This window comes from Symphalangus syndactylus, chromosome 11 (genome assembly GCF_028878055.3).
Source record: "Symphalangus syndactylus isolate Jambi chromosome 11, NHGRI_mSymSyn1-v2.1_pri, whole genome shotgun sequence".
NCBI lineage: Eukaryota > Metazoa > Chordata > Mammalia > Primates > Hylobatidae > Symphalangus > Symphalangus syndactylus.
The window spans coordinates 53,419,847-53,431,809 of NC_072433.2; the positions used below are offsets into that span (position 1 = coordinate 53,419,847).

The 11,963-nt window shown below is 51.1% G+C and overlaps 1 protein-coding gene across 2 annotated transcripts; it reads left to right on the plus strand.

Moving 5' to 3' along the window:
* The first annotated feature begins 4,836 nt into the window (after positions 1-4,836).
* Positions 4,837-6,640, plus strand: LOC129492591 (apoptosis-associated speck-like protein containing a CARD). 2 transcript variants are annotated; one of them, XM_063612779.1, is made up of 3 exons: positions 4,837-5,725; positions 5,926-5,982; positions 6,284-6,640. In XM_063612779.1, the coding sequence occupies exons 1-3, from the start codon at positions 5,452-5,454 to the stop codon at positions 6,538-6,540; spliced, it is 588 nt and encodes a 195-aa protein (XP_063468849.1). In that variant the 5' UTR covers positions 4,837-5,451; the 3' UTR covers positions 6,541-6,640. The 2 variants fall into 2 exon arrangements, with proteins under 2 accessions (XP_063468849.1, XP_055153825.1); XM_055297850.2 differs by lacking the exon at positions 5,926-5,982 and having other exon boundaries at positions 5,153-5,725.
* Positions 6,641-11,963: the final 5,323 nt, after the last annotated feature.

Here is an 11,963-nt window from a genome sequence, read left to right on the forward strand (position 1 = left end):
TCTGGGCAGCATGCCAAAACCCCGTCTCTACTAAAAATACAAAAGTTAGCTGGGCATGATGGCTCACGCCTGTCATCCCAGTTACTCAGGAAGCTGAAGCAAGAGAATCGCTTGAACCCATGAGGCAGAGGTTGCAGTAAGGGGACATTGCATCACTGCACTCCAGCCTGGGTGACAGAGCAAGATTCTGTCTAAAAATATATATATTACAAAAATTGGCTGGGCATCGTGGCGCGCACCGTAGTATCAGCTATTTGGGAGGCTAAGATGGGAGGATCGTTTAAGCCCAGGAGGTCAAGGCTGTAGTGAGCTACAATCATGCCATTGCACTCCAGCCTGGGCAACAGACTGAGACCGTATCTCAAAAAAAAAAAAAAAGAGAGAAAAAAAGAAAAAGAAAAGAAAGGAAGGAAGGAAGGAAAGAAGGGAAGGAGGGAGGGAGGGAAAGGAAAGAAAGAGATTAAAGAAGAAAGAAAGAAGGAGGAAGGAAGGAGGGAAGGAAGGAAGGGAGGAGGAAGGAAGGAAGGAAGGGAGGGAGGGAGGGAGGGATGGAGGAAAGGAAGGAAGGAAGGAAGGGAAGGAAGAAGGGAGGGAGAGGGGGAGGGAGAGAGAGAAGGAAGGAAGGAAAAGAAAAAGAGAGGAAAGAAGAAAGAGGGGAAGGAAGAAAGGAAGGAAGGAAAGGAGAGAGGGAGGGAGGGAGAGAAGGAAGGAAGGAAAGAGAAAGAAAGAAAGAGAGAGAAAGGAAGGAAGGAAAGAAAGAAGGAAGGAAGGAAAGAAAGAGAAGATAGGAAGAAATAAAGAAAGAAAGAAGGAAAGAAAGAAAGAAAAAGAAAAAAGAGAAAGAGAAAGAAGAAAGAAAGAGAAGAGGAGGGAGGGAGGAAGAAAGGGAAAGAAAGAGAAAGAAAGGAAAGAAAGAAAGGAAGGAAGGAAAAGAAAGAAAGAAAGAAAGAAAAGAAAGGAAGGAAGGAAGGAAGGAAGGAAGGAAGGAAGGAAGGAAGGAAGGAAGGAAGGAAAGGGAGAAAGGGAGAAAAGAGAAAGAGGCTGGGTGTGGTGGCTCATGACTGTAATCCCACTACTTTGGGAGGCAGAGGGGAGCAGATCACAAGGTCAAGAGATCAAGACCATCCTGGCCAGCATGGTGAAACCTCATCTGTACTAAAAATACAAAAATTAGCTGGGCGTGGTGGCACATTCCTGTAGTCCCAGCTACCTGGGAGGCTGAGGCAGGAGAATCGCTTGAACCTGGGAGGTGGAGGTTGCAGTGAGCTGAGATCACGCCACGGCACTCCAGCCTGGCAACAGAGCGAGACTCCATCTCAAAAAAAAAAAAAAAGAGAGAGAGAGAAAGGGGAAAAAAAAAAGAAGGAAAGAAGGAAAGGAGGGAAGGAAGGAAGGAAGGAGGCATGCGAAGGACTGCAGACTAAAGGCTTATTTCTATTATTTATTAGAAGAGGTGACTCCTAGGTTGGGTGTGTTGGCTCACACCTGTAATCCCAGTGCTTTGGGAGGCCAAGGCAGGAGGATCGCTGAGCCCAGGTGTTGGAGATCAGCCTGGGCAACATAGCATGACCCCATCTCTACAAAAAAATTTAAAAATTAGCTGAGCATGGTCGCAAGCACCCATAGTTCCAGCTACACAGGAAGCTGAGGTGGGAGGATCACTTGAACCCAGGAGTTCGAGGCTACAGTGAGCTATGATTGCGCACTGCACTCCAGCCTGGGCAACAGGGTGAGACCTCATCTCTAAAATAAAAGCAGAAAAGAAAAAGTGATGCCTGATGAATGTCAGAAGACAGGCGGGAACTCACCAAGTAGACCAGGAGGAAAATGAGGCCAAGCAGAGAGCAGCCCCCACAGGGGCAGAGGTTCACAGATCAGCAAGGTGGAAGGGGCAGCTGAAGAGGTTGGCAAGGACCTTGAAGGCCAAGCCAAGGGCTTGGGACTTGAGTTTGAGGGCACTGGGGAGTCAAGAGGGCGGGTTTCTGAGCCAGGCAGGCGCAGGATCATATGTGTGGGTTAGGAAGATGTATCCTTCTGGCCACAGTGCACAAAAGGAGATGGAGATTCTGGAAGGATAAAGGCCAGTGAGAAGGCATGATAAACATCCATGAGCCAAGGAACACTGGCTGTTGGACCACAAGTGCCACCCATGGTGAGGATGTTGGCACACAGTTTACCCCAGCCTACATGCTACAAGGATGGGGAGCAAGGCCAGGCACGGTGGCTCGGAACCTGTAATCCTAGCATGTTGGGAGGCCAAGGCAGGAGGATTGCTGAGCCCAGGAGTTTGAGACCATCCTGAACAACATAGGGAGACCCATTCTCTATAAAAATTTAAAAAACTAGCCAGGCATGGTGGCACAACTGTAGCCGCAGGTACTCAGGACTACAGTTGAGAGAGGTGAGAGAACTGCTTGAACCCAGGAGTTTGAGGCTGCAGTGAGCCACAGTCCCTCCGGTGTACTCCAGCCTGGACAACAGAGTGAGGCCCAGTCTTCAAAAGAAAAAACAAACAACAACAACAAAAAGGCTTTCAGTAGGGTAGCAGAGCACTGCTCCCCATCGTGGTTTTTGTTTGTTTGTTTGTCTTTGTTCCTGTTTTGAGATGGAGTTTCGCTCTTGTTGCCCAGGCTAGAGTGCAATGGTGTGATCTCGGCTCACTGCAACCTCCGCCTCCCAGGTTCAGGTGATTCTCCTGCCTCAGCCTCCCCAGTAGCTGGGATTACAGGCACCTGCCACCACACCCAGCTAATTTTTGTATTTTTAATAGAGATGGGGTTTCACCCTGTTGGCCAGGCTGGTCTCAAACTCCCGACCTCCACCCACCTCGCCCTCCCAAAATGCTGGGATTACAGACATGAGTCACCGTGTCCTGCCCACCCTGGTTTTTTGTTTGTCTTGCTTGTTTTTGAGACAAGGTGTCTGTTGCCGAGTGGCACAGAGTGCAGTGGCACAATCATAGCTCACTGCACCCTCAACCTCCTGGGCTCAAGTGACCCTCCGGCCTCAGCCTCCCAAAGCACTGAGATTACAGGCGTGATGAGCCACTGCACCCTGCCATGCTGGAAGCTTTTGAATACAACATACTGTAGGCATCACAGCCTTATTCATTCCTTCACTCAGCAAATCTTTACTCAGCACCTACTGTGTTCCAGATACTTTTTTTTTTTTTTTCCAGATGGAATCTAGCTCTGTCTCCCAGGCGGGAGTGCAGTGGTGCAATCTTGGCTCACTATAGCCTCTGCCTCCCGGGTTCAAGCGATTCTTGTGCCTCAGCCTCCCTAGTAGCTAGGATTGCAGGTGCCCTCCACCACACCCAGCTATTTCCAGGTACATTCTTGATGCTAGGGATTCAGCAAAGAATAAGACAGTTAAGGTCTCTGATGCTCATAAGGCTCACATTTTAGAGAGTGATGAATGTCCAATAAGTAAATAAATGTATAATATGTCAGGGTCGTATGACTACAAGGAACAGTGATCGTTACAACCCAGATGAGAGGGAAAAATGATTCCAAATATCCCGCTTGGGAAGTAGAGTCAGGATTCAAACAAACAACTGTATGGCTTCAAGTTCATGGTCTTTAATCTGGAGGCTGCCTCTCTTTGAAGAGCTTGTGTATAAGGCACAGCTTGCAGTTACTGGTATCCTCCCTTTAGCCACAAGGTCCATTCATTGGTTATTCATTCTGGAACCACTCATTGAGCACCTACTATTTGTCAAGCCCATTTTTGGATGCTGAGGAGATAACGATGATCTGGACAGGCATGATTTACAGACTGGCAGGGAGAAGTGGTTTTAAACAAGTGCACAGGATTCGTTACGCTTGCCATGAGAGCTACAGATATGCAGCACAAGTTATGAACTAGCCTGGGAAAAGCTCTAAGCCTGGTCTCCCGGAGGAAATGACATTTAACTTGAGGCCTAAAGTTTCCCAGGCAAAGAGGGAAGAGATTTCAAGGCTGAGGGAACAGCATGTGCAAAGGCTTGGAGAGGTAAAAGGAAGCTGGCACACTTGAGAAACTGAGAGACCAGCGTGGCTACAGCTCAGAGATGGAGGGAAACCAGGGCGTGGCATAAGACAAGGCCAGGGAGGTCCACAGAGGTCCGACCAGCAGACCTCCCCAGCCATGTTAGGAACAAATTGAGGGCGGAATACGGTGCCTGGTGCCCATAATCTCAGCATTTTGGGAGGTGAAGCAGGAGGATTGCTTGAGCCCAAGAGTTCAAAGCTGCAGGGAGCGATGGTCGCGCCACTGCATTCCAGCCTGGGCAACACAGTGAGACCCTGTCTCTAAAAGAAAAAAAAAAAAAAAGGAAGAATTTTAGGCACAGCACAGGTTCCAATGCTATCCCAAGCCCCTGGGCCCGGAGTGGCTGGCTCTCTACCCAGGATGCTCCCTCCAGTTGAGAATGTTCTCAACCAATAGCTCTTGTCATCACTTCCCAAGAAATTCGGCTCTTGGGATCAAATTCTGGCTCCCCTAGGAAGCATCTGGCAAGGTTTCGGGAGCCATCGGGTTGGCCATGTTATGCTGGAATATTTATAAGCACCTGAGGGTTATCCCCATGTCGTAGAAAATGAAACTGAAGGCCGGGCGCGGTGGCTCAAGCCTGTAATCCCAGCACTTTGGGAAGCCGAGGCGGGCGGATCACGAGGTCAGGAGATCGAGACCATCCTGGCTAACACAGTGAAACCCCATCTCTACTAAAAATACAAAAAATTAGCCGGACGTGTTGGCAGGCGCCTGTAGTCCCAGCTACTCGGGAGGCTGAGGCAGGAGAATGGCATGAACCCGGGAGGCGGAGCTTGCAGTGAGCCGAGATCGCGCCATTGCACTCCCGCCTGGGAGACAGAGCAAGACTCCGTCTCAAAAAAAAAAAAAAAGAAAATGAAACTGAAGCTCAGAGAGATTTGCACTCTCTGCCCTTTTTTACAACTCATTATGTGGAATTGAGGGAGCTTCACGCTTCTAGCTGTCATGATTCCAAGATTCTACGACATGTGGGAGAGGATCCTACGGTTCGGGGAACCGCGGAGGTTTCGGGGTTCTAGAAATCCAAGATTCTAAGCCTAGGTGCTCCAATAAACCCAGTGAGAGCCAGCCCAGGTTTCCGGTCTGTACCCGCTGGTGCAAGCCCAGAGACAAGCAGGCGCCACCCATGAGCCCCTCTGCGGGCCCCCTCCTGGGTCCCACCTCGCAGGCCAGCTGGAGGGCGCGATCCTGGCGTCCCCCGACGGCCTGGGGCCCCAATCCACAGGCCTGGGTGGGAGGGGACTAAGGGTGTAGTCAGGAAGCGCCTTTTGCTGGAGGGCAAGAGACCGGGGCGGAGAGTCGGGAGACCAGAGTGGGAGGAAGGCGGGGAGTCCAGGTTCCGCCCCGGAGCCGACTTCCTCCTGGTCGTCGGCTGCAGCGGGGTAAGCGGTGGCAGCGGCCGGGGATCCCGGAGCCATGGGGCGCGCGCGCGACGCCATCCTGGATGCGCTGGAGAACCTGACCGCCGAGGAACTCAAGAAGTTCAAGCTGAAGCTGCTGTCGGTGCCGCTGCGCGAGGGCTACGGGCGCATCCCGCGGGGCGCGCTGCTGTCCATGGACGCCTTGGACCTCACCGACAAGCTGGTCAGCTTCTACCTGGAGGCCTACGGCGCCGAGCTCACCGCTAACGTGCTGCGCGACATGGGCCTGCAGGAGACGGCCGGGCAGCTGCAGGCGGCCACGCACCAGGGTGAGCCGCCCCCGTTCCCCTCCACCCAGTCCTTCCCCTCCACCCACACCAGCGCTTACCCTTCGGGCTCTTCCGCTTTCTGTTCCTCCTACCCCTAAACAAAGCTGCTGTACCGGAAAGGAGGCTCCCCGCGCTTGGCCTCCCGACCAAGGGGACCACGGCGGGAAGGGAAGGGGATCACTTGGCCCATATCCTTCCAGGCTCTGGAGCCGCGCCAGCTGGGATCCAGGCCCCTCTTCAGTCGGCAGCCAAGCCAGGTGAGGCCTCCACACCCAGCCCGGCCCCACCGCACTCCTGCACAGCCTGCATCTGTGCTCCCGCAACCAGGGCAAGGCAGGGCAGACACGGCTTGGCAACCCTGCGCCCCCCACCCACCAACCCACACCCTGCGGGGGACGGGAGACAATATTACCCTCATCCCACTGCATGTGGGGTCCTGGTGGGCTGCCCCCTGGAGCCCTGTCCCTAGGCTTGCAGAGGAATTCCTGAAGAACTCAAGTTCAGCAGGGACAGGCCCCACACCCTGGCTGCTGGCTCATGTTCTCCTCCCACCCCCAGACCTGCACTTTATAGACCAGCACCGGGCTGCGCTTATCGCGAGGGTCACAAACGTTGAGTGCCTGCTGGATGCCCTGCATGGGAAGGTCCTGATGGAAGAGCAGTACCAGGCAGTGCGGGCCGAGCCCACCAACCCAAGCAAGATGCGGAAGCTCTTCAGCTTCACACCAGCCTGGAACTGGACCTGCAAGGACTTGCTCCTCCAGGCCCTAAGGGAGTCCCAGTCCTACCTGGTGGAGGACCTGGAGCGGAGCTGAGGCTCCTTCCCAGCAACACTCCAGTCAGCCCCTGGCAATCCCACCAAACTCATCCTGAATCGGATGTTTTTATACACAATATATGAAAAGCCAGCTTGAACTTGTGTGTTTTCCTGCTTCTAGCCTGCTGGGATGTGCAGAGCTCAGCTATGCTTCAGAGGCCGCCCAGCCTCCAGCTCCACGTCCCTAGGGCCTCTGGCACCCCAAATGCTTCCTGCATCCTTCCTGGTATCGCCATGGAATATCCCTCCTCATTCACCAGGTGGTGCTCCTCCAGTGCTCCCTAAAGGGTCTAACCTTGCCATTGTAGATAATAGCCTGTGGCCCAGGTCCGAAGGTTAAAAGAGGCATGTACCAAAGGGCGCAAACTGTGGTGGGCAGCTCTGTCCGAGGCATTTAGAAACACACTGGTCTTCATAGCTCCCCTACCTTCCACATTTCCCACTGGAGGAAAATGCAAAATTAGAGAAATTTGCAGGGGGAGACACATTAGAGCATTATCTAAACATAGGACAGAAGAGCACAAGTCACCAAATTGCTCGAGGGCTCCTTCTGGCCCTGGCTTTAACAGGCTTAAAGTCTCCCTCTGCCCCACCCCATCCCGTGGGGGAAAGGGTCATAGGTTGCACTTTGCTCAAAAATGCCAACCACCACAGCAAATTTTCAGGAAATGAGTTGTGGTAGCTGCGTCTTTTTCTTGATGCAATTTTTTTTGGAGGGTTATTATTCATTCATTTGAAAGGAACATTTAAAACTTTTTTTCGAGATGGAATCTCGCTGTGTCACCCGGACTGGAGTGCAGTGGTGTGACCTCAGCTCACTGCAACCTCCACCTCCCAAGTTCAAGCTATTCTTGTGCCTCAGCCTCCCGAATAGCTGGGATTACAGGCCCCCGCCACCATACCTGGCTAGTTTTTGTGTTTTTAGTAGAGACAAGATTTCACCATGTCAGCCAGGCTGGTCTGGAACTTCTGACCTCAAGTGGTCCACCCGCCTCCGCCTCCCAAAGTGCTGGGGTGCTGGAATTACAGGCGTGAGCCAATGCGCCCGGCCACTTTTTTTTTTTTTTTTTTTTTGAGACGGAGGCTCACTCTGTCACCCAGGCTGGAGTGCTCACCGCAACTTTTGCCTCCCAGGTTCAAGCGATTCTTGTACCTCAGCCAGTCAAGTAAGGTGCTTGCCACCCCACCCGGTTAATTTTCGCATTTTTAGTAGAAACGGGATTTTGCCACGTTGCCCAGGCTGGTCTCAAACGCCTGACCTAAAGTGATCCATCCACCTCAGCCGCCCAAAGTGCTGGGATTACAGGTGTGAGCCACTGCGTCCGTCTTCTTGATGCAATTTTTGCCTACAAAGGGAAATACGAGTATCTCTCTCCAGGAAACTTGAGGTATTTCCAGGGGCTGTTTGGGAAAGCAGGAATCTAGGGCTACTTCCTGAGTACACTTTACAAGCAATCCTTTCTGGCCTTGAAGAGGGAGGATTTGCAAAGCAATGGGCAGATACCAAGGAGGCCCTGGATCCTATCCTTAGGAATCACCAAACAACCACTTTCCAACCTCACTGCCCCACCAGGCTTATCTCTAATTACATCTTATCTGCAACACATCTCCCACCTTGTCCTCCCTGCCTCTAGCTCCAAGAGCCTGAGAAATCCAAACTGATCATGGGAACAGACTCACTTTTTTTTGAGACGGGATCTCATCTGTTGCTCTGGCTGGAGTGCAGTGGTGTGATCATGGTTCACTGCAGCCTCAAACCCCTGGGCTCAAGCAATCCTCCAGCCTCAGCCTCCTGAATAGCTGGGACTACAGGTGCATACCACCATGCCCAGCTGACTGTCATTTTTAACAGGACACCTAAACTCTCCTCCTAACCTGGCACTTAACCCCATGCAACCTCTCCTCTCCTCACATACCCACAATCCCACCAGTATCTGCTCATACTCGGTGCCCTTGCACATGCTGACCCCTTTATCTCTGGACACCTTGACATCTTCTACCTGCCCCAGACTGCCCATACGCATGCATTCCTCTGGGTTTCAGAGTCTCTTCCCAGTGTCTCTGTGGCAATGCAAACCATGTGCTGGTCTACCTTCACAGAAGACTCCACCATTCCCCTGCTTAAATGGACGCTTAAATGGAGACATCTTTTCAACCTCTGTACAAGTGCCTTGCATATAGAAAGTAATCAATATATGGCAGTTACTGTGTATCTCTAGTATCTAACAGGATTTTTTTAAACTTCACAGGAACCTAATCATTCTCCTGACATGGGGCCATAGGTAACACATCCTTGCATGACAGACATCCTTAGAGTCGCTACAAAAACCAGTGCAGGCCTGAGGGAAGGAAGTGGTTCCAAGAAAGTTTCCCTAAGATAAGACGTTTCTTGGGGCTTCCTTTTTCCTTTGGGCTGCGGGAGAAAGAGTCCTACCAGAAGTCTCCTCAGATTTTAGGCATAGCATAGTGGTTAAGGACAGAAGTTCTATAGCTAAAGAATAGAGGTTCAAGTCCCTGCCCCACCTCTCACTAGCTGTGTCAGCATCCCCTCTAAAGTGGGAGTGACAGGAATCAGCTCATCCCCTAACAGCAACTGGCTCATGGCAAGTACACCTCAGAGTTAGCAATCACCTCCACTAGGACAATTCTGCTCCTAGCCCCTCAATGGCTTAGAACTGTATCTGGGCACCTGTGCTATCCCAAGAACAATCTAGAGTGCCCCTCTGGCAGCACCCCCAGACTCGTTCTGTCGCTCCCAGTCCTAGTAGTGGCTCCATGGATGTGGAAAGCCCAGCCCCAGTCCAGATGGCCCCAGACAACTCCAGCAGCCACTGCAAGCGGCAACATTCCTGCCAAGCCCCAGAACTAGATTTCAGAGACATTCAACAAAGTGAAGGAACAACTCAAAATCACCTTCCCCTAACACCTGAAGGGCTCTCCCATGCTTCTCTGAGGCCCTGCAGGAACCAAATCCCATCCCTGTGCTGAGGACTCCCTCTATGGTGGTCCAGATCTCCCCACACCAGCAAAAATCCCACAGAGAGGACAGCAACCTCTTTTTTGCTCAAACCTCCCATTTAAGCTTCACAAGACTTAAAAAAAAAAAAAAACAGAACAGAAGCCAGTGTTGACTGGGCCTCTGCTAATTACAAAAACTCACACGCAGTGCCCTGTCTTCCTTTTCCTTAGCTCCTAGCCAGCAGTTTATATAGAAATATCCTAGCACTTAGGGACGCTGAGCAGAGAGGATTGCTTGGGCTCAAGAGTTTAAGACCAGCCTGAACAACACAGTGAGACCTCATCTCCACAAAACAATTTTTAAAATTAGCTGGACATGGTGGTTCATGCCTGTAGTCCGAGCCACCGTGGCTGAGGTGGGAGAATTACTTGAACCCAGGAGTTGGAGGTTGCAGTGAGCTATGATCATGCTACTGCACTCCAGCTTGGGCCACAGAGCAAGACCCTGTCTCAAAAAAATAAAGCAGGGGGGTGGGGGAGGGAGAAAGATGAAAGTTTTATACAAAGTTCCCCTTCAGAAATAATTTGACTCTGCCAAACTCTAGAACATTACTCTAAAAGAAGCATTGAACCAACGGCATCATTATCACCAGAAAGCCTGTCAGAAATGCTTTCGTTGTGGGGAGGGCAGGCGGACAGTCTTGTTCTGTTTCCCAGGCCTGCGGGCTGGATTGCAGTGGTGGGAACACAGCTCACTGCAGCCTCAACCTCTCTGGCTGGGACCACAGGTACATGCCACCACACTCATTTTTTTTTTTTTTTTTTTTTGAGATGGTTTCTCATTCTGTCGCCCAGGCTTGAGTGCAGTGGCATGATCTCGGCTCACTGCAACCTCCACCTCCCAGGTTCAAGCAATTCTCCTGCCTCAGCCTCCCAAGTAGCTGGGATTACAGGTGCATGCCACCACACCTGCCTAAATTTTGTACTTTTAGTAGAGGTGGGGTTTCACCATGTTGGCCAAGCTGCCCACCTCGGCCTCCCAAAGTGCTGGGATTACAGGTGTGAGCCACCGCGCCCAGTTTTTTAAAATTTTGGTAGAGACAAAATGTTGCCGTTACCCAGGCTAGTCTCAACCCCTGGGTTCAAGTGATCCTCCCACCTCGGCCTCCCAAAGTGCTGGGATTACAGGAATGAGCCACCGCACCTGGCCTGAAGTGCACATCTTGGGCCCCACCTGGACCTACTGAGCTAGAATCCATATGTTGACAAATTATAAAGTTCAACTTATAAATTAAGCACAGGAGATTATTATACTGTACTGAAACTGTATAAGGTGAAACCATAGGTAAGAGAAGATTCCTGTGTGTATATATTTTTTTATTTTGTTAATCTATGTGTGTGTGTGTATATATATATATATATATTATCCCCCCCAAGTTATAGAGAATGTGGTTCTAGCCATCTCACACTGACAGGTTTGTGCACCCCTGCCCACAAGAGTAGGGATTTGCCTTGTTTCCTCCTCAAGGGCACAATAAACAGGATGGGTCAACTTTCCCTCAAACTCTGGAAAATCAAAACCAAAAAACAAGCACAACAAGCCTAGGTCTCCTTTTATTTACTTATTTTTTTGAGAGTCGCCCAGGTCAGGGGGCAATGGCAGGATCTTGGCTCACTGCAACCTCCACCTCCTGGTTTTAAGCAATTCTGCGTCTGCCTCTCGAGTAGCTGGGATTACAGGTGCCTGCCACCAGGCCTGGCTAATTTTTTTGTATTTTTAGTAGAGACAGGGTTCACTATGTTGGCCAGGCTGGTCTCAAACTCCTGACCTCGTGATCTGCCTACATCAGCCTCCCAAAGTGTTGGGATTACAGGCACGAGCCATCGCACCCGGCTGCCAGGTCCCCATTCTTAAGAACACTGCACTCAATAGTGACAAAGAATCTGTGTGATTGTGCAACACCGCCACCCCTCGGCATGATGAGCACAGGCAGGATGTCACCTGGGAAACTCGGTTCCTGCCCACTTCATCTGGCCCTCGACTGCCCTTGCTTGGACCCTGCTCGCTGAAACGCTTTGTCGTTGGCTCCCGGGTCCAACACCAGCACTCTCACAGGGACAGCACATCCACTATCTTCAACCCAACCACCCAAGCTTTCCTCTGTCTCTTGCCCCTACACGGGTGGCCCTCAATTGTTTTCCAGTTAAGAGTCTCTACTGCCCCAGTATTTAGCGCTAAAGCCACAATCCAAGGAGCTGACAGCATTAACCACCAACAGAAGGCAGTATTTCTTCCAGCTCCAAACTCCTGCTCATAAACTACATTCTTTCTCCAAGTCTGTTCCTGCCTCAAAGATACTGGGAATTTTAGACTCAATGGTCTCCAAAAGCTCTTAGAATACCTTGAGATTGAGGATCTAATACTTCTTGTGTTTTTTGAGACAGAGTCTCACTCCATTGCCC

Bases quoted from the DNA above. Each gene is read 5' to 3' on its own strand.
- LOC129492591 (XM_063612779.1), top strand. From the start codon at position 5,452: ATGGGGCGCGCGCGCGACGCCATCCTGGATGCGCTGGAGAACCTGACC. The intron at 5,726-5,925 runs GTGAGCCGCCCC...ATATCCTTCCAG, and splicing joins GCAGGCGGCCACGCACCAGG to GCTCTGGAGCCGCGCCAGCT. The intron at 5,983-6,283 runs GTGAGGCCTCCA...TCCCACCCCCAG, and splicing joins TCAGTCGGCAGCCAAGCCAG to ACCTGCACTTTATAGACCAG.